The 19,540-nt window shown below is 54.7% G+C and overlaps 7 protein-coding genes across 7 annotated transcripts; 3 read left to right on the top strand and 4 right to left on the bottom strand.

Moving 5' to 3' along the window:
- Nucleotides 1-385: 385 nt before the first annotated feature.
- PHYSODRAFT_535948 (hypothetical protein) lies at nucleotides 386-2,026 on the top strand (the record flags this gene model as incomplete). The annotated part of the gene is made up of 2 exons (XM_009541639.1): nucleotides 386-1,872; nucleotides 1,957-2,026. The coding sequence occupies 2 exons, from the start codon at nucleotides 386-388 to the stop codon at nucleotides 2,024-2,026; spliced, it is 1,557 nt and encodes a 518-aa protein (XP_009539934.1).
- A 217-nt stretch (nucleotides 2,027-2,243) lies between these two features.
- PHYSODRAFT_343113 (hypothetical protein) lies at nucleotides 2,244-2,786 on the bottom strand (the record flags this gene model as incomplete). The annotated part of the gene is made up of 1 exon (XM_009541638.1): nucleotides 2,244-2,786. The coding sequence occupies one exon, from the start codon at nucleotides 2,784-2,786 to the stop codon at nucleotides 2,244-2,246; it is 543 nt and encodes a 180-aa protein (XP_009539933.1).
- Nucleotides 2,787-3,186: 400 nt separating this feature from the next.
- On the bottom strand, nucleotides 3,187-3,621 carry PHYSODRAFT_461280 (hypothetical protein; the record flags this gene model as incomplete). Its single annotated transcript, XM_009541637.1, has 2 exons — nucleotides 3,187-3,383; nucleotides 3,450-3,621. Coding segments are annotated over 2 exons (369 nt in total), but the record flags the coding sequence as incomplete, so codon positions are not given.
- Nucleotides 3,622-4,162: 541 nt separating this feature from the next.
- PHYSODRAFT_536029 (hypothetical protein) lies at nucleotides 4,163-6,777 on the bottom strand (the record flags this gene model as incomplete). The annotated part of the gene is made up of 9 exons (XM_009541636.1): nucleotides 4,163-4,722; nucleotides 4,785-4,985; nucleotides 5,054-5,209; nucleotides 5,286-5,522; nucleotides 5,587-5,747; nucleotides 5,833-6,109; nucleotides 6,185-6,352; nucleotides 6,428-6,578; nucleotides 6,652-6,777. 9 exons carry the CDS (start codon nucleotides 6,775-6,777, stop codon nucleotides 4,163-4,165), a joined length of 2,037 nt encoding a protein of 678 aa, XP_009539931.1.
- Nucleotides 6,778-7,026: 249 nt separating this feature from the next.
- On the top strand, nucleotides 7,027-8,826 carry PHYSODRAFT_566801 (hypothetical protein; the record flags this gene model as incomplete). Its single annotated transcript, XM_009541635.1, has 2 exons — nucleotides 7,027-7,200; nucleotides 7,309-8,826. Exons 1-2 carry the CDS (start codon nucleotides 7,108-7,110, stop codon nucleotides 8,824-8,826), a joined length of 1,611 nt encoding a protein of 536 aa, XP_009539930.1. The 5' UTR covers nucleotides 7,027-7,107.
- Nucleotides 8,827-11,081: 2,255 nt separating this feature from the next.
- PHYSODRAFT_343110 (hypothetical protein) lies at nucleotides 11,082-11,459 on the bottom strand (the record flags this gene model as incomplete). Its single annotated transcript, XM_009541634.1, has 2 exons — nucleotides 11,082-11,211; nucleotides 11,284-11,459. 2 exons carry the CDS (start codon nucleotides 11,457-11,459, stop codon nucleotides 11,082-11,084), a joined length of 306 nt encoding a protein of 101 aa, XP_009539929.1.
- A 4,282-nt stretch (nucleotides 11,460-15,741) lies between these two features.
- Nucleotides 15,742-15,912, top strand: PHYSODRAFT_411168 (hypothetical protein; the record flags this gene model as incomplete). The annotated part of the gene is made up of 1 exon (XM_009541633.1): nucleotides 15,742-15,912. A coding segment is annotated over one exon (171 nt), but the record flags the coding sequence as incomplete, so codon positions are not given.
- Between the last annotated feature and the right edge of the window lie 3,628 nt (nucleotides 15,913-19,540).

Genomic DNA, 19,540 nt, shown 5'->3' with positions numbered 1-19,540 from the left:
TGAGGCGCCTCCAGATCCTCCAGAAGCTCCGAACGCAAGTTGGGCGGCAGCAGTGGCTGTGAGCACTGCGATGGTCTAGGCCAAGACGCTTGTTCGTGCCTGAGTGAGCAGCATCATGAATATCTAGGCTTCCGCAACACGTATTCGTTTCAGGCTGTTAGCGCAATGCATCGACCAACTAGACTTAGACTTCAAGTAGCGGTACTGGGACTGTTGCCTGAAGGGCATCGGCGCAGGGGTTTCAACAAGTGAGGAAGGAGAAAAACGGACAAATATTTTTATTTAGTTGATCACCATCGCAGGCGTGCAGTCTCGACGCCATTTTCGCTTTTCCAACGACTCGAAGTTTTCTATCGCCCAACAAGGCGAAGTAACCAAAGAAACAATGAAGTCGAAACCTGCGGAGCGGGGCGAGGACGGCAGCTTCATGCGGATCGAGGTCATTTCCATGCTGAAGCTGCTGCTCGTGTCGGGCATCGCAGTCACGTTCCTCGCTCTCTTCGTGCTCATCGGCTTCAGCGGTTCGCCAGCGGTGGCCAATTCCGACTGGACCAGCATCCCCACGCGCTGCACGTCCGACTTCTCCATCAGCTTGTACAACGAATGCCTCAACTCCACTAACAGCACGACGACCGTCGAGGACACGGACGCGAATGGAACAGTGTCCGCTATCGACGAGGTCCTGAGTCTGTCTACTAATGAGCAGCGGTCGGTGCTGAGCTGCATGTTCGACGCGTGCACGAACCGCACGAACCGGCCGTTCGCGAGCACCGAGCAGAGTCTGCACGTGGTCCACTACACGTTCGGCCTCAACGGGTTCACGCAGCTCAACCGCTACTTCTACCTGGAGGCCGCGTTCCCGAACCTGCAGAAGACCGCGCGGTCTTTCGACGTCACCATGACTCCACACGTCAAGGGCTTCTACCTCAACGAGACCAGCGGCAACCAGACGTACGCCGACATCATCACCAACGTCGTCCAGAAGACCGTCACGGTCGAGTGTGAGGAGGGCGAGGCGTACTGCGATGCCGCCTACTTCCTGCGCTTCGGAGACATCGACTTCAACGACTACCAGGTGGACGTGCTGTTGAACTCCACCGAGAACTTGGCCCTGAACGGCTCAAACGTCCAGTTCCGCAAGACTTGGGGCACGGAGGCGTTCACCAACTGGCTCATCGGCATGAAGCTCTTCTTCCTCTTCCTCTCGGCGATCTTCGCTGGCTGGTACATCTTCAGCGTCAACAAGCTGTCGTCACGCGAGCAGAACGTCGAGCAGGGCTTCGTCATGGCGCTGGTTCTGTCGCTGATTCTGTTCAACGACCCGTTCTACGCGGCCGAGGCGAGGTACGGCAGCAACGCGGCTCGCATCCTCAGCGTGGGCTTCCAGGTGACCTTCTTCCAGATGCTGCTGCTCTTCTGGCTGGTCTCGATCGACAACCTGCGCCTGCAAGGCAAGGAGAACGGTGTGTCCAATACTCGCTTCTTCGCGCCGAAGCTCCTCTTCGTGGCCTTCTTCTGGCTCATCATGACCATTTACTACGGCTACATCAAGTACAACCGCAACAACGACGTCACGTGGGACCCCCTGGCCGAGAACAGCAACTTCGCTCTGCTTAAGGTGTTGTGTGGGCTTCTCAGCGCTGCGTTTATCGTGTGGTACTGCATCTTGATCGTTATGAGCGTCAAGGAGATCCGAGCTCGCCGTATGCGCTACCGGTACTTGGTGGGGCTGAGTCTGTTGATGATCATCGCCTCGTTCTCGGGTCTGGCCAACGGAGCGTTCTCTCCGACCCCGTCCAGCGGAGGCGCGTGGACCTCGCTCCAAACCATTTTCAACGTCTACGTGTACACGCTGTGCTACTTGTACGCGCCGTCGGCCACGACGCTGGATAACTTGCGTAAGCGCCAGCAAGCTCACGGAGGGGAAGACCCGGAGGCCAAGTCAGTGCTAAGCAGCAAAGCGGTGGATCCTGCCGAAGTGGAGCTCGCCGGTGTCGACGAAGTTCGCGAGACGGACTTGGCTTAAGAAGTATCACGAAAGCTAGCGAAACATGCCTAAGCTAAGAAGAACAATGGTCAATTATGCAGATAAAGTCGTAGCACTATACACAACTTATCTTGGTCATTCAAACTGCACGCCGGAAATTTACTTTTGTACTTCGTTCACAACATCCACTTTGCTTTACTACTACACTAGGAGCATTTCTGTTTCATGACAACTCTTCCCTCGGACTGGGGATCACTCAGGCGAAAGTGCAGACCAGCACACTGAAAGCGAGCAGGAGAGCGAGCAGGAGAAAGAACCAACCCTTGTACAGCAGCACTAGCGCAGCCAGTGCCAGCAGCACTCCTGTGACCACGATCTTGAATACTTGCGCGTTCTCGAAGCGCTGCAGCTCCTCTCGCTCTTGCTTCACACGCGCCCGCTGCTTGAGCAGGTACTCTTTGCGTTCACGCTCGTTGAGGTCTTGCACCATTGAGTTCCGCTCCCAGTGGCTTCGAAGCAGACCGTACGATGCAGCACCGAACGCTGCGAGCGCCCCGAGGGCGATCAAGGAGTCGCTTTTCACTGGGTCATTGGCGAAGGACGACAACGACTTGGACATTGCGAGCTGGCCCAGCTTGTCGGGTCGGCCCATTGGCTGACCGCCGTCGAAGAGCTTCCCCTTGCTACCGAGTTGACGCATGCGGAGAGCTTGGCCGGGGTGTGTGGGAGACGCCTGGAGCTTGGCATTTGCCGGAATGCAGCCCTTGTTGATGCTTCGGTACGACTCGAAAGTTGACATTGTTGGGAACTGGTCAAATTGCACAATGAGGAAACCCCACCAGCTAACGACCCGCGGTGCGGTACAGTACGCTGTTTGAGGACGAAGACATGTTCGATTGACAAACTTTCCCTGGCGTTCTGAGCGACACCCAGTGGCTACAAATGTTGGAAGAATTTCCGGTTCGTATCTTGTCAGAGGACGAATGCATATGATGCGTGGATCTACGTTGCCATCCAACTCGATGATTAAAGCTTTGCGGTATGCAAGGGCTTGATGTAAACTTGTTTAATTTTTTTAAATTCCATTGGCGCTACATATCTGCGTACTCGTTACGAATTGCTCGAGCCTCACGGGTGGTGACGGCGTCGACAAAGCTTGCGAGTTCAGTTTCGTTGGCGGGAGGCAAATCGCTGCCGTAGAGAGCGAAAAGCTCGGCTGACGTGAACCCATTGAAGAACTCGGACGCCTTGTCGGCACACGCAGCGCAAAATGCCAACCGGTTGCTGCAAGCGGAGCAGCCCTGGAGAAGGTGCACGAACTCGGACTGAGTGGAGGCAAAATGACTCATAGCCGGAGAAGAAAGTTTCCTCATCAAGCGCTCCAACTCCCGTTTATCTATCGTCAACAACCAAGTAGAGGTCAATTAAGGGGTTAACCCTGCTAGGTATCGAGGACATGTACCTCGAATTAGGCTCTCGTTGGGCTTCTCCTGCTCCAGTAGTATAAGCTCGTCGTGGCCATCCAATAATGAAAGGGTTCGGTAGCGACGGCGCTTGGACTCACACAAAGCTTGAAGCTCTCGATCACAGCGGTCTTTTATTTGCAGAGCTCGATCCAGTTTGATCTTCGCTGGAGATATCGCATCTGTCATATACACAATGAGCTCGTGTGTGTCAATGGTTATCATTACTGAGAAACAAACCGTTCATGCTGTTGTCGTCCAGTTCGACTTTTTGCTGGTTTAAGCCTGATCCGAAAGGTAAAACCAAAGTTTGGATTGATAAGTGACTACACCATACCAGTGTATCCACAGATTTTGCACCTTCGCGAGCAACAAGACGGTTAAACTCGGACGAGGCTAGCGTGCGGCGACTGAGTGAGTCCCTGCAGCAAAATGAGGGGAAGTCAGTGGCTGATACGTTTCTGTATCAATTCAAAACATACCTTTTATGCCGATTAGGTTGGCTCGACGGGGTCAATGCGGACGCAGCCCGGCGCATCACCTTGCCTGAGCTTGCCGTGTCATCGCCAGGATCACGCATTTGCTTCGTCCTTCGTCAAAGTTTAACTAGGACAATGAGGAACGATCCGCAGAGGACTTGCACAGAACTCGAAGACAATTTCTATTTTTGATAGTTCATCATAGCATCCAGAGCTTCCTAGGTGGTGATTTATTATTCCTGAGCTATGTACTTGACCTTGGGCAATATGTAGCCGCAGTCGTCCCTGTTCCCGCGGTTCCCACGGCCATCGCTACTGCCATATCCGAACGCGCACGTGCAGGTTCCTTGTAGGTAATTGCAGTAGCCTCTGTTGGAGCAGACTGCGTTTTCCTTGGTACCCCGTTGACTTGCAACCCCACCGATAGCAACCCCGTTGTCCGCGGTGACGAAGCTCATGGCCCCACCAGTTGAGGTGAGATCTGTCGTGACAGCTCGCAGCGGTGGAATATCGCCGTGATCTACTGGGAATGTGATAGTGATGATATTGGCTGGGGATGCTGGAGCAGTGCAGGCTTGTGTACCGGTGGAGTACGTGACGACAGGACCTTCGAATCCGAATGAAGTCATGAGGATATCACGGAGCGCACTAGCTCCAGCATTGAAAGGGATATCGATCGATGTTGAGGAGCGATACTGAAGGCGGAAGACGCCACCCGTCGCCGTACACTTCAACACCTGGATCTCATCCACTTGGTCGGTTGTCACTGGATCATCGCCCCTAGGACAGGAGCCTGGTCGATCATGAATAGTGAGTGACTGGGTTTCATTCGAACAATGCAAACATGGTACTTACGTTTGCTGCAGTCGTAGCCCTCGTATCCTGGGTCGCACTTGCAGCCGAGAATATTGTCACGGTCAAATGTCTGGACATTATTTGGGTCGGCTCCGTAGTCGAAGCGAAGCGATGGGGAGTCCACGTCAGCTTCCAACGAAAGCCGTCGGATACTCATGCATTCTCCGTGGCCGCTACAAACTGGTTCACCAGGACATTTCACTACACAAGAGAAGGCAGATTATGAATTCCTTATCAACCGCGCTGCGTTGACTTGTGCTAGTACTCACTGAACTCGCACGCGGCTCCCTCAAATGGAGTGTAACAGGAACATTGGCCTGTAGTCTGGTCGCAAGCTCCAACATCGGAACACATTGTCCATTGGTTGTGCACGGTATTGCTCGCTGACGGAGCGGTAAACCAGGACGGACCGGTAGGACAAGTTCCTGTTGCGAATCAAAATTCAAATCCACAGCGTCAGCAATTGAAGAGCTCATAGCATGGTACGCTCTTGGCGCATACTTGCGGAACAGTCTCCGGTGGTCCATCCCTTCTCGCAAACGCATTTGAACGATGGCGAGCCCGTGCAGTAGCCGTGGCCGCTACAAGCGAGCTCCCCCACACAGGCCAAGATCGATCCTCCGTACATGTTCTTGTCGTTGGCACAGCCACAGTCGCCGCGCGCTCCTGGATTTCCATATCCGTCGCTGGACCGATAGCCCGGCATGGGGTTAAGGAAGCACACGCACTGACCGGTTTCTGGGGATTAACTTCAAAAGTTAGCAAGAACTCCTATGGGTACGTTAGCACATGCATTCCTCACCATAGTTGCAGTCGCCTCGATTGCTGCAGAACTCCCATTCCTTTGATCCTTGAACCGAAGTTCTGCCAGCCAAGATGCCGCCTGCAGATGTCGCGAACACGCTGCCTCCTGTGAGATAAGCGACGCCCTTCAGCGTCCCCATGACTTTAATCGGAGGTTGCCTAAAAACTCACAAACAAAGTGCAAAAATCGCGAGTATGAGGCGGAGGCTAACGCAACCTGTAGACGACAAGGGCGACTTCGTACGGCCCGAAATCGTAGATGAACTCGATTAAAATGGCGTTTGCCGTCGCACTGCTGCAAACCGTCTTCGCTGTCCCGCCGAATGTGACCTTCACTTGGGGAAAACCTGGGATTGTCGCGAGAATGCTCTGGAACTGGTCGAGCGCGGCATCATAGGGAACTTGTGCACCCTGCCCATTGAAGAAGAGGAAAAACGACCCTCCAGTCGCCGTACATTGCACAATCTGCACCTCATTCTTTTGACCCGTAGTCAGCGGGTCATCACCGCGAGGACAAGACCCTGGATAGCAGTCCAACAGTAATATTATTGTTACGCCAACAATTCAAACATCGCAGCTGTAGAGTTTGAACGTACGCAGCGAGCAGTCGTAGGCGTGGTAGCCCTTGCGGCACTTGCATCCGTAGATCATCTCGGCGTCCCATACACTATCATAGAGCGGCTCCGACCCTACTGCATACGTTGCCGACAGCTCTTTCAGCGACAAACACCGGCCTGCGCCGGCACAGGCATTGGGGCACTCCACTGCAATGATAGCATAACAAGCCATAAGTCTCTAGACACTACTCCACCGCGCTCTCCATTGACCCAGACACGTACGCCGCTGGCACGCGGAGCCCACAAAGCCTTCGTCGCAGGTGCAGGAGCCCTCTTCGTAGTCGCACACGCCCTTGTTCGAGCACTCGACGGGGTAGTGCGCATCGTCCGTCGCTCGCGCAGGAGCCACCCACGCCGGCCCCAGCGGACAGCGCTCTACCACATAACACACAGCAACTAGAGTAAGATAACATGGAACGAATCGCTCGAAGCAAGGCACGACGGACTCTGCGAGCAGTCGAAGCCGAAGTGGCGCGCGTCGCACTCGCACAAGTTGCGCGGGTTGCACGTCCCGTGGCCCGAACAGATCTTGTTGTTGTACACGCCACGTGCGCAGGCCGCGTCTGCCACATCGAAGAGCAGCACCAGCGCGCCAATAAGCACCGGGAGGCGCAGCATCACTGGCAATATTATAATAATGAGCCCGGACAACTTCAACGTAACAGGGAGTACTGTAACCGCCAAATGATGTGTCGCACACATTTGCGTCTACCACACCAACGCGTAATTACGCCTCGAGTCACGGCTTTTTACGCGCGTAAAAATCCGAGCCAAAAATCTTGTTGGCCACCACCACAAGACGCCAACGTCGTACGTGTATCGGGGGAATCCGCTGCTTGGCTTCCTGTCTCCTCCCTCTCCCCACCGTCCTACGTCGCTCCACATCCGCCCTATCCGCCACCATGTCGATGGTCTTTGACGAGTACGGCCGCCCCTTCATCATCCTGCGCGACCAGGAGCAGAAGCAGCGCATCAAGGGCGTGGAGGCCATCAAGGTGCGTTGTCAAAAACGGAATGAATGCTGTCAAAAATACCCGTGATTATAGCCCTCGTCAAAAACACGAACAAGATCTTAATATTTTTTGTCAAAAACTGGATTGTAGAGCAACATCCTGGCGGCGCGCACCGTGTCGAGCCTGCTGCGCACCTCGCTGGGCCCGCGCGGCATGGACAAGATGATGGTGAGCCAGGACGGCGACGTGACCATCTCGAACGACGGTGCCACCATCCTGGAGCAGATGCAGGTGGAGCACCGCGTGGCGCACCTGCTCGTGGAGCTCAGCAAGTCGCAGGACGACGAGATCGGCGACGGCACCACGGGCGTCGTCGTGCTGGCCGGCGCGCTGCTGGAGCAGGCCGAGAAGCTGCTGAGCAACGGCCTGCACCCGATGCGCATCGCTGACGGCTTCGAGGAGGCCTGCGAGATCGCCTGCAAGCACCTGGAGGCCATTGGTGACGTGATCCAGTTCTCGGAGGAGGACGCCACGCCCCTCGTGGAGACGGCCATGACCACGCTGTCGTCCAAGATCGTCAACAAGTACAAGCGCCAGATGGCGCAGATCGCCGTGGACGCCGTCATGAAGGTGGCCAACTTCGAGACGCGCGACGTCAACTTTGATCTCATCAAGATGGAAGGCAAGCCCGGCGGCACCCTGGGCGAGACGGCGCTCATCAACGGCATTGTCATCGACAAGGACTTCTCGCACCCGCAGATGCCCAAGGAGGTCAAGGACGCCAAGATGTGCATCTTGACGTGCCCCTTCGAGCCCCCCAAGCCCAAGACCAAGCACAAGTTGGACATTACCAGCGTCGAGGCCTACGAGAAGCTCTACAAGCAGGAGCAGGAGTACTTTACGACCATGATAAAGCAGGTGAAGGACAGCGGCGCCAACCTCGTCATTTGCCAGTGGGGATTCGACGACGAGGCCAACCACTTGCTGCTGCAGAACCAGCTGCCCGCTGTGCGCTGGGTCGGCGGCGTCGAGCTGGAGCTCATTGCTATTGCCACCGGTGGACGCATCGTCCCGCGCTTCTCGGAGCTTACGCCCGAGAAGCTGGGCCGTGCTGGCACTGTGCGTGAGGTGGCCTTCGGTACCACGAAGGAGCGCATGCTGGTGATTGAGGACTGCGCGAGCTCGGACGCCATCACGGTGCTGGTGCGCGGTGGTAACAAGATGATTGTAGAGGAGGCCAAGCGATCGCTGCACGACGCCATGTGCGTGACCCGCAACCTGATCAAGAACAACCGCATCGTGTACGGAGGTGGCGCCGCCGAGATTGCCTGCGGCATCGCTGTGCGGGAGCACGCCGACAACACGAAGGGCATCGAGCAGTACGCTATCCGTGCCTTTGCCGACGCTCTGGAGGACGTCCCGATGGCTCTGGCTGAGAACAGCGGTCTGAGCCCCATCGACTCGCTTTCCGCCGTGCGCGCACAGCAGATCGCCGAGAAAAACCCGCGACTTGGCATTGACTGCAACTCGTCCGGCACGAATGACATGAAGGAGCAGCAGGTGTTCGAGACGCTTATCGGCAAGCAGCAGCAGCTGCAGCTCGCCACGCAGGTGGTGCGGATGATCCTCAAGATCGATGATGTCATTATTGAAGGCTCGTACGCGTAGGCCGATGAGAGCCTATAAATCTACTGCTGCTGCACTGTAACCGGCGTCGCGAGGCACGCGTTGCGGCGGCAGCGGAACAAATGGAAGGTTTTAGTTTATAGTCAGCTATCCGCTCCGCCTTGTTGCTGCTTCGTGGTTTGTATGGTGCAAGTGCAAGCTCGTCTTTTTTTCTCTTGTGTCTTTTAGGATAAACTCTAGCCCTTTTCTCGGTTTTTGCAGAATCATGTGCAGTCTGCACAGTGCAGATATTCCTTGAGGCTCCGTCGTCATGATGTCCAGCTATACTCCTGTTCTTTTGGTCTTGCTGAGCTCACGCTCTTGTGGGTTAAAATGGCCCCTACAAACGCTGTCCGAAGAAATTTAACGAAGACACAGTAGTGACAGTTGTTTCGGAAATAATATTTTTCATAAGGGTTGTTTACAGGCTGAAAGCAATACAGCAACTACTAGAGGATCGGGCGGTGAGTGCGCTTTGTTTAGTAGTAGAAAGAAGAGTCGACAAGAAAGTCGAGCCAATGAATTGTGAATTATTAATAATAGCAACGGTTGTAAAGTTGAGAACGAATGGAAAGGGAGGGAGTCAGTAACTATGGCTACCGACTCCCTCAGCATGTCACCGCTGATGAACCCTTCAGAGCTCACAATGCCGCCCATCGCGGCGTCGTGTTGACAAGCGCTTCAAGAAGTTCCAAATCAACACAATTCAAGCGAACGTTTTGGGGAGCGATGAATACTCAAACTGAGCCGCAGCTGTGGACACAGCCACCCAGAAGACGCCTCACGGGCTGCTGAAGAGCTGATTCCATTCGGATTGACCACTCATTACGGAGACGAAACTCTGTCGGAGATGCTAATTAGGGCGAGGGCGTGCCCATGTTGTCGGACACTACTGGGAAATTGGGGGCAGCCCAACTGTCAAATTGGAATACAAACCAAGAGGCAACACCGCAAGGTGTAAGTCGAGTACAACCCTTAACGTTAAATAGACCCCTTGATGTGTTGACAAGCTGGACCTCGCTCGGAAATTTGCTGCTGTGGAAAAAGACGCTGGTTACAGTACTGCCACGAAGGCTTACGCCAGTTATTTGAGAATGCGCTGTTTAGAAATGGGAAGTTTTGTGCGCACTTGTCACCAGCGTAGGCTATGGGTATGCTAAACCTGCGCTCGTGGGACCTTGACAACATAAGGTTATCCTGGATTACCAAAAATCCTACAGAGGCAGTTAGACGGATGCCAAAGCAACCTGGTAACTCTTTAGTTGTGGGTCTGGTTAAAGATTTCGTAGTAAACTCCAGAGAACAGTAGTGAGTTCTTTTTTTAAACTTGAAAAAAGCTTTACACATTAGGCATTACATACCGCTCGGTAGGGCATAGAGCCACTAATATCGTGCGAAGAAGCTCTCTGAATCCTGTTTAATGTTTTTTTTTCCTAAAGAGAGTTTCGTTTAGCAAAAAGAACATTCCAAGAATGACTGTCTGAGTGATTTTCGGGGATGCATTGGAGGATCAGCCTGGAGGCGGTTCTCCTTGACGTACCTATTCCCCTGCACAAAACACGACAGATCTAACGTCACCATTTATTCATCAACTGCAGATCTAACGCGATCTCATAATAGGGGGAGTCGAACATCTCAAAAACGCCAAAAATAATGAGCAAAACCGAGCCAGAATTCTAAGCAGCAAAATGTCGAAAATATGAGCCATTTTCGAGGGGGGGGGGGGGAGTGATGTTGATCCCTTCGATTTTCGCACTTAATCGAGCGGAGGGAACTTTTCCGCCATCTGTCCCACTACAGATCCCGACCAGTTTCTTCAACAAATGATTGTGTGTAACTTTGTAGGGAATACTGATCATACGAGAGACATGCGATACGAAAGTCCATACTCAGAACAAGGTATTTTGATGTAGACCTTTCTAACAGCGTTGAATAGCTATAACGTATATCACAGGATAATGTATAATAGGATAATACTGGGATAGCAGTGGCCGATAGGTCATGCTGCTAGGCAGCCCAAATCGGGTTAATTCGCGCCTCGATAACTGAAGCCAGTAAACTGAGGCCGGTATCGTGGTCCTTTGTCACTGGCTGTCTTTCTCCTGGTGACCCGGTAACTGGAGCTGGTAACTGAGTCCGATCTCGAGTCACTTGACTTCAGCCATTCGCATTCTAAAGCAACCGGCACCTACGTACGTACCTATCCCCCTGCTTTTCCATTATCTCGCGAACTATTGCTCAGTACAGCCACAAGTTCCCTACACTAACATGGTCGCGCGTTTTTCGCCATAATTCGCCACTATCAGGTTCACTACGACGCTGAATTCGAGACGTGGTTTCGGCTGACTGTTGTAGATGACGTCGCAGGCCGTGTCTACCTCGGTCTCGCTGATAGGCGCCATGGGATTACAGCTATTGTGCAATTTCACATTCTACCAGTAAACCAAGCAGCCGGCGTACGTGCCTAGCCACCCCAAGTAGGACCCCTCGGTGGGGGACGCAGAAGGCCGCTTCAGACCTGGTGCTTTCTTGGTGCTGCCGTTGCTGCTGTTCACGTCGCCATTCGCCTTAGTCGGCTTGTTAAACGAGTGCCGCATTCTGTAATCCGGAGACACGTGCTTCTTGGGCGGGGACATGGGGGGCGGCGGGGGTGGAGGAGGGCTAATTGGAGCCTTCATCACTGTCGGAGGCAGCGGTGGGGTCGGAGCTCCGCACTAGGGCCCCGCAATGGCTAGAATAGGGGTCTTTTGACCGTATCTGTAGTTGTTTTGTTTTTAGTTTATAGCAGGCTTTTTGTCATTACCCATTGGCGTCTCCTGCGCCTGCTTCACAGCCGCAGCATCTGCCTGGTAATGCGATCTGAAAAGTAGATACTGTCTAGTAAGTTTGGAGCGGTATGAGGACAACACGAGTTTTAACTACGAAGTACAAATGCAGTAGCTACAAGACCGAATGTGTGACCGCAGGAGACACTTACTCTATGTCTGTAGTATAGCCCTCAATTATATCAAACTTTGACATTGAGCAGACTATTTTTTAGAAATCCTTAAATTTCAAAGCTTACGACTACGTTAATGGCCCCACGACCGCTACGTGCGGCGATATTGCAGCTGGGAGGGGGGGGGGGGGGGTATACGGCGCGCATCTTGGCGCTAGAAGTCGTGGTCTACAGATAATTTTCAGGGTACAAACAATGCAAAGAAAACAAAACGCAACGTTGTTGGTTTTTAGCTTGTGGTTGAGGGGGCAAATTCCGAAGTGAAATTAAATGTTATCGTCTCTCAAACTACTCTCTAGTCTTCCCTTCCTGCTTTCCTTCTTGTTCTCCTTGTGCTCGTTGGTGCCTCTCATCAGACGGATTACTCCCGGGTTCCGATTGACTTGATCTCAGTATACTTGGGTCTCCCTGACCAGCCATTGGTATATCCAGAGCCCGGCTGCCGCCGGCTCTCCCGTCGCCGTCGGATCCTCCGAGTCATCGGCGGATGTGTCCACACGTTCTCCTCGTCCATGTGCATCTATTGGCGGCGCTCCCGAAGACTCATGAACACTCCTACTCGCCGCTAATGCTGCACGACCGTCCCGACGATTCCGCTTGCGCAGATCAGGTACTTGAGCCTCTTCGTCCCCAACGCCTTGGTGAGCATGTCCGCGAGCTGGTCCTCCGTCGGCACGTAGTTGACGACGATGAGTCCTCGGGACACATTCTCGCGGATGAAGTGATGCTTAATGTCCACGTGCTTGGTCCTCGCGTTGTACCCAGCGTTGCTTGCGAGGGCGATCGCGCCCTGGTTGTCCTCCCATACTTGAGTAGCTCCCACTTGCTCGTGACCCATGTCCTTGAGCATGGCGCGGGTCCACAGCACCTCCTGCGTGCACAGGCTCAGCGCCATGTACTCGGCCTCCGCCGAGCTGAGCGCCACCGTGCGCTGGTACTTCGACTTGAAGACCACCGGCGCCCCGCTAATCATCACCATGATGCCCGACACCGAGCGTCGGTCGTCGAGATTGCTGTCGGTGTACGCCGTCACCTCGACCTTCTTCGCGTTCCCATTGTAGGCGATGCCGATGTCTCGGGTGCTCTTCAGGTACCTGAGCACGCGGATGGCAGCCTTCCAGTGCTGCTGCCCGGGGTTCTCGAGGAAGCGCGACAACTGGGTCACGATGTACGCCACATCAGGTCTGGTGCACGTTGTAATGTACAGCAAACAGCCAATGAGTGCTCGGTAGGGCTTCGCCTGCATTTCCTCACGTTCCTTCTGAATCATCGGCGACTGAGTCTTCGACAACTTCATGCCCGACTCGCACGGGTTCACCAGCACCTTGGCGTCCTGTTGGTTGAACCGCTTCACCACATCATCAATGTATCGAGTCTGCTTGATCATGAAAGTCTTCGCCGATGATGCATGGTCGATCTCCATACCGAGAATGAACTTGGCCTCGCCCAACTCCTTCATCTTAAACGCATTCTTGAGCGCCACCTTGACTTCCTGGATCTCGCTGCTCGTCTTGGCTGCGATGATCATATCGTCCACGAACAGGCAGACGTACACGAACCTGCCCTTCTCGCCCTTGACGTATACGCACTGGTCACCGCCGCAGCTCCGAAATCCGATGCCCACGAAGACTCGGTGGATGGTCTTATGCTAGGCATTTGCCGCTTGCTTCAGACCATAGATCGCCTTCTGCAGCCGACACATCATGTTCTTCGCGTTGATGATTCCGTAGGGTACCTCCATGTAGACGCGCTCCACCAGCCCGCTGTTGAGAAAGGCGGTGTCCGCATCCAGCTGCTCGGTGATGTACGCCTCGGCCACCACAACCGACAACACCACTCGGATTGAGTTCATGTTGGCCACGGGCGAGTACGTCTCGAAGAAGTCCACGCCATACTTCTGCTTAAACCCTTTCGCCACCAGGCGGGCCTTATACCGGATGACTCGGCCGTGCTCGTCGCGTTTCTTTGCGAACACCCAGCGACAACCGATCGGTCGAGCACTCGGTGTCCGACGGACCAGCGTCCATGATCCGTTGTCCGCGTGTGCCTTGAGCTCCGCATTCATTGCCTTCACCCACTCCAACGACTCGTCGCTCTGCATGGCCTGCTGATACGTGGTGGGTGCGTCATTGGCATCGCCGACGTCTGCGGCGTAGGCCAGCACCGCCTCAGCCAATAGGCTGTCTTCGTCCACCCTGGGTCGCTTTGGAGACGGTGGCCAGAAGTGATCATCGTTGTCCGAGTCATCGGGGCCATCTTCTTTCGACTCCTCACCGTCTGCGGAACCATCTCCACGTAGTAGTACCGGTTCTCGGGCGCGCCGGGTCCGTTCCGACTCGGGGTGGAAGACCATGTCATCATTCAATACCGGTCTCGCGAGTCGTCGGTACGTTGTCAGCTCCTGCATGGATGGCTCCGACGTCTCCACCTCATGCATCTCCGTGTCCTCGACGGTCTCTTCCACTGATTCCATCGGCTCGTCGGCGGCAGGTCGTTGTATCTCCTCGGGCAGTGCCGCATCCTCAGCATCTTCCGTCAACTCAATGATCGGCGAGTTCTCGCTGGGCGCCATGTCGTAGATGCCGTTCACCTCGCGCTCGTCCAGCTTCACCGACCTGGACACCTTCACCTTGTTCGACACCAAGTCGTACACTCGGTAGCCTTTTGAGTCGTCGGCGTACCCAAGAAACATACATTTGAAGCTTTTCGGCTCCAACTTGGTGCGTCGCGACTTGTCGACATGAGCGTAACCCATCGACCCGAAGACTCGAAGATGATCCAGCCGAGGCTTTGACTTGAACGTCAACTCGTACGGAGTCTTGGTCGGGTGCATGCTGTTCGTCGACCGGTTGATCAGTGCTGACCGCCTCTGCCCACCATATCGAAGCCACGCCCTTGTAGTGCAGCATGCTTCGAGCCTTCTCCATGATCGTGCGGTTCATCCGCTCCGCCACGCCGTTCTGCTGGGGGCTATACGGGACCGTCTTCTGATGCATAATCCCATTCACCCGGCAGATCTCAGTCATCGGCGTGTTCACGAACTCAGTGCCGTTGTCCGAGCGCAGGCATTTAATGCGCTGTCCCCACTGGTTCTCGTACAGCTTCATGAACGACTTGAACTTGGTCACGACCTCGCTCTTCTTGGTCAAGAAGTACACCACGACGTGTCGCGAGTAGTCGTCGACAAATGTGAGCACATACCTCGCTCCGCCCTTGGACTTCGTCTTCATAGGACCCATCACGTCCGTATAAACTAGTTCCAGCGGTCAAGTCGTCGCCGACGTCGACCGCGACGGGAAATGTGCGACCGTCTGCTTGCCCTTCATGCATCCTCCGCACAGGGTCTTCGTCTGCTGTTGAGTCGTCGGGAGCCCGTCCGTCGCCTCGCGGGTCTATGCCATAGCGTCTCCGTTCAAGTGTCCCATACGAGCGTGCCATAGCTCCCACTTCCCGTCGACTCCCGAGTACTCGGTGTAATACACCATGTCCTGCTGGCAGTCCAGCAAGTACGCCTTGCCGACCTTCTTCCCCGAAGCGATCGCCTTCGTCTTGTCCCAGATGACGCACGACTTCCGCTGGAACTCGACACTCATGCCGCGTTCAGCCAACCTCCCAACCGAGAGTAGTCGCCGGTCGAGTCCGGGGATGTGGAGCACCTCCACCATCTTGATGCGCTTGCCGTCGATGCCCGTTAGGCGCACCGACCCTTTCCTGCCACGCGGATCTTCTTCCCGTCCGCGATTGTCACATACATGTCCGCCGACGACTCGTTGTACTCGAACAAGTCATCGCGGTGAGGCGACATGTGAGCCGTCGCCCCACTATCGATCAGCCAACCGTACTTGTTCTCGATATGCTTCGTCTTTGAGTGCTTTTCGAGCTTAGCAGCCAGGTAAATGCTGCCTCGATTGTCACCGTAGAGTACAGGCCCTTCAACCTCCCAGTTCAACTCCAGGCACAGGCCCAACATCCACAGTAAGTCCTTTGTGCCCTCGTTCATCGCCACGTACTCCGCTTCGGTAGTACTTTGGGCATTGATTTCTTGTTTTCGAGACGCGTACGAAACCACATTGCCATCTAGCATAGTCACATATCTGCTGATACTCTTGCTGTCGTCAACATCGTTCGCGTAGTCAGCATCCGTAAAGCAGGTCACAGTAACCCTTGATCCGGCTCCAATTGTGTTGACTAGCCCGTAGTCGACGGTGTTGGCTAAGTACCGCAGCACTCGCTTCGCCATGAAGTAGTGCTCGTACGTGTAGTTGCTCAGATACTTGCCCAGGTTCCGCACCGCGTGGGCAATGCCCGGCCTTGACGCCGAAACCAGGTACTGGAGCGCTCCCACTAGCTCACGGTACGGGAGGTACGATTTATCAACAGGAGCTCGTAACTGCTGCGGTGTTGTTGCTTCTGGTGTCGCGCAGCCTTTGCACGACGCCATGTTGAACCGTACACTACTTCCTTACGTAGCGGGTCAATTTGGATCTCTACACCGAGTAGATACTTGACGGGGCCCAATTCTGTCAGCTCAAACTCCTTGGTAAGCTGCTGTGCGACGCTGCGGCACAGGGAGAATTTTCTTCATCCCCAAAACGTACTCAACGTCCCCTAAAATCCCCCAAAACGTTTTGGGGACTTTCAATAAAAACTGTTTGGTACTCCCCGAAATCTCAATTAAACGCCCCCCAAACTGTCCCCCCCAAAATAAATAAGTCTTAGTATTGGGGTAACTAAATATTAGGCTAATTTTTTGTGTAATATTCCAGAGGCGCGATAGCGCCCGACCAACGGAGGTGAGCGGTTGCGAGGAGCGTAGCCGCAGCAAACCCGCGCGGGGTGCCAGCGAAGCAGGGTCGCGCGGTATTTGCGGAGGCGGGCCCAGCGACGAGCATTCCAGCGAGCCGAACACTGCACTCGCCAGGTGAGAGAATCTTTTTATCGCGAGCGAAGCGAACAGCGGGGGCGTCGAAGGGGCGCCCAGCCAAGCGCAGCGCGGCTGGTTACGCTAAGCTAGATATATAATGGGTTTTAGTAAAAAGTTAGGTTCATGGTTCTTAAATATGAGGTTTGACGTTTGGGGATTTTTGGGGTTTTGGGGTGCGTTTTGGGGATGAAGAAATGGACGCCGCGGCACAGATCAGGTGGTCCAAGCAGTAGGACATCATCAACGTACTCCGTCAACAGCATAGAGATTTCACCACTTTCTCCCACTTTTCGTTCGTAAAGGCCGTAGTCAGAGTCAAGCCTAGAGAACCCGAGACGCTCTAGCGCTTTGTGCAGCGTCCGGTTCCATACATTAGGCGCTTGACGCAAGCCGTACAAACTCCGTAGGGGGCGACACACATATGCGTCTGGTTCACTCTGGAAACCTGGGGGTTGCTCCATGAATATCACTTCGTCCAGGTGTCCATAGAGGAAGGCCGTCTTCACGTCGCATTGCAAGATGACCCAGCCACGCTGAAGTGCAAAGCAGATGGCGGCACGGATCGTCTCGAACCTAATCACAGGCGCGTACGTCTCCGTGTACTCCAAGCCAGCCAGCTGCTGGCACGTGAAGCTGTGGATCATGAGACGTGCCTTATAGCGCTTGATCCGGCCACACTCGTCTCGTTTTACTGCATAAACCCAACGACAAGTGATTGCTTTGCGTCCACGCATCTCGCGGCGACACACCAGCCGCCAGGTGCCATGAGCCTTGAGCGATGCAAGTTCCTCAAGCATAGCTTCTCTCCACTTCTTCCACTGGCGCGATGCCCGTGCTTGCTTGTACGTGGTAGGCACCACAACTTCTTCATGCACATGCACACTATTCACCACGTAGTCACGTAGTCGAACCGACGGCTTTCGCTGCCGCTTTGGCAACGGCGGCCGTGGTTCACACTCAGCAGTCGTTGACCGGGTCGGCACCCAGTCCTCGTCACCACACGCTGCACGAAGTAATTCTTGTTGTTCATCTGACCGTTTCCGTTTGATGCCACCACGCTTATCACTAGACACCGGGGACGCTGGTGCCGGCTCTGCAGCAGGATCATTTCCAGTAGCAGTAGCAGTAGGCTCCTCAACGATCTCAATCTGAGAGGCACGATCGTCCTTGACGTACGTGTCCATGCTTGACTTGATACGCACCACTGGAACATCTCTCGACAACTGAAAATCCCCGTGAAAGAACGTGTTGAGCACCAACTGACCCACATAGTCAGACTCAATCGTAAACGTCTCTTGGTAGCGGACATTCTCGCCACGCGCTGTGACTACCGCTCCACTCACAACATCCAAGAATTTGTAGCCCTTCTTGGAACTGGTATACCCCAGTAAGATGCACGTCCGAGCACGAGTCGCCAACTTTTCTTTTCGCTGACGCGAGGAGCCATTGATATGTACGTGCGCCAGGCATCCCCACGTCCGCAGCGATCGTAGACTTGGTAGGCTTCCGTACAAAACCTCATGGCTGCTGCGGCCTTGCAGCGCACTCGTAGGGCAAACGTTGAGCGTATCAACCCGTCCCGCATCACAAACTTCAGCTTCATTGTCGGCTTCACCAGCCACGTCACCAGCTGATCATCCGACACAGTCAGCTTGTAGCCACACTCGAACTGCATGTAGGTCTACGAGATTAGGTTGACCTTGGTGCCCGGCGAGTAGCGCACATTCTCGAGTAAGCGGGTTTCAGTGCTCGCTCACAACTGGCATGATCACAGCACCTTCAATCTCAACACGCTCAAAACCACCAGTGGCTCCTTCCAACAGCTCCGCCTGCTTCAGATTCTTTACGTTGTTTAGTAGCGCCAGGACGCCAGTGACATTGACCTGAGCCCCCGAGTCCAAAATCCACTCAATTTCATTTGCAGGCACCGCGTCTTGCCGTCCACTTTTCGCTACCAACACACGCCGCGTGGGAAGAGACCAGTAGCTCCATGCAAACTTTCGTCATCATCATCTGGTGGGGACGTCGGAGAATATTCAACAGACTTCTCTTCACGCTGTGTGTCACGAGCCCGGACAAGGCGCTCCTCAAAGTCGCGGCCGACAAGCGCTGCCAGCTCATGGCGGGTGTAGATCTTTGAGTAGCTATTCACATCAGCCCGCTGGCGTTCAACTCTCAGGGTCGCGGGGTGGGTCTCCACAAAATCCACACGGGGGCGGTCCTGCTGCCGATCGCGCTGTGCATCCGCAGGGCGGTCATCTTTCTGCTCCTCTTCGACTCGGCGCAGTACAGCACCAGCCATGGTGCGAATCTCACTTGGATCAGTAGACTTCCGCTCAGGACACTCCTTCCACCAATGACCACGCTGATGGCATGCATCACATTCGCTGTTACGTTTCTTCTCAGCAATTTCATCTCGGCGCTTACGCGCAGCCTCATCATCTTGCCGCTTCTTCTTGCCACTGCCGCGTCCACCTCCGCCGTTATAGCGACGCTTGTAGCCGCTCTGCTGCTGTTGCTCACGACCTGACGAGCTGTTGCGCGTGACCAGGTTCGCCTGCCGTTGCACTCCTTGCCCTGCGTCGCGGTTCCCGCGGCTGAGCTGGTCGCGGGCTGTGCGCTCAGCTACAAGCAAAAGATTGACAGCGTCCTGCACGCGCTGGTCCTTGTCATACCCACCACGCAGGCGGGACACACGCTGCGTGTGGTCGTTGGCGATGGACGGGTATACCGCCACCGCGTTGGACAGCACAATGCTTGCCATCTCTCCCTCGGCCAGCGTGATCTCCATGCGC

This window comes from Phytophthora sojae (assembly GCF_000149755.1).
Source record: "Phytophthora sojae unplaced genomic scaffold PHYSOscaffold_27, whole genome shotgun sequence".
NCBI classification, from domain to species: domain Eukaryota; phylum Oomycota; class Peronosporomycetes; order Peronosporales; family Peronosporaceae; genus Phytophthora; species Phytophthora sojae.
The sequence above is the reverse complement of the archived record's forward strand: the minus strand, read 5'-3'. Positions and strand labels throughout refer to the sequence as shown.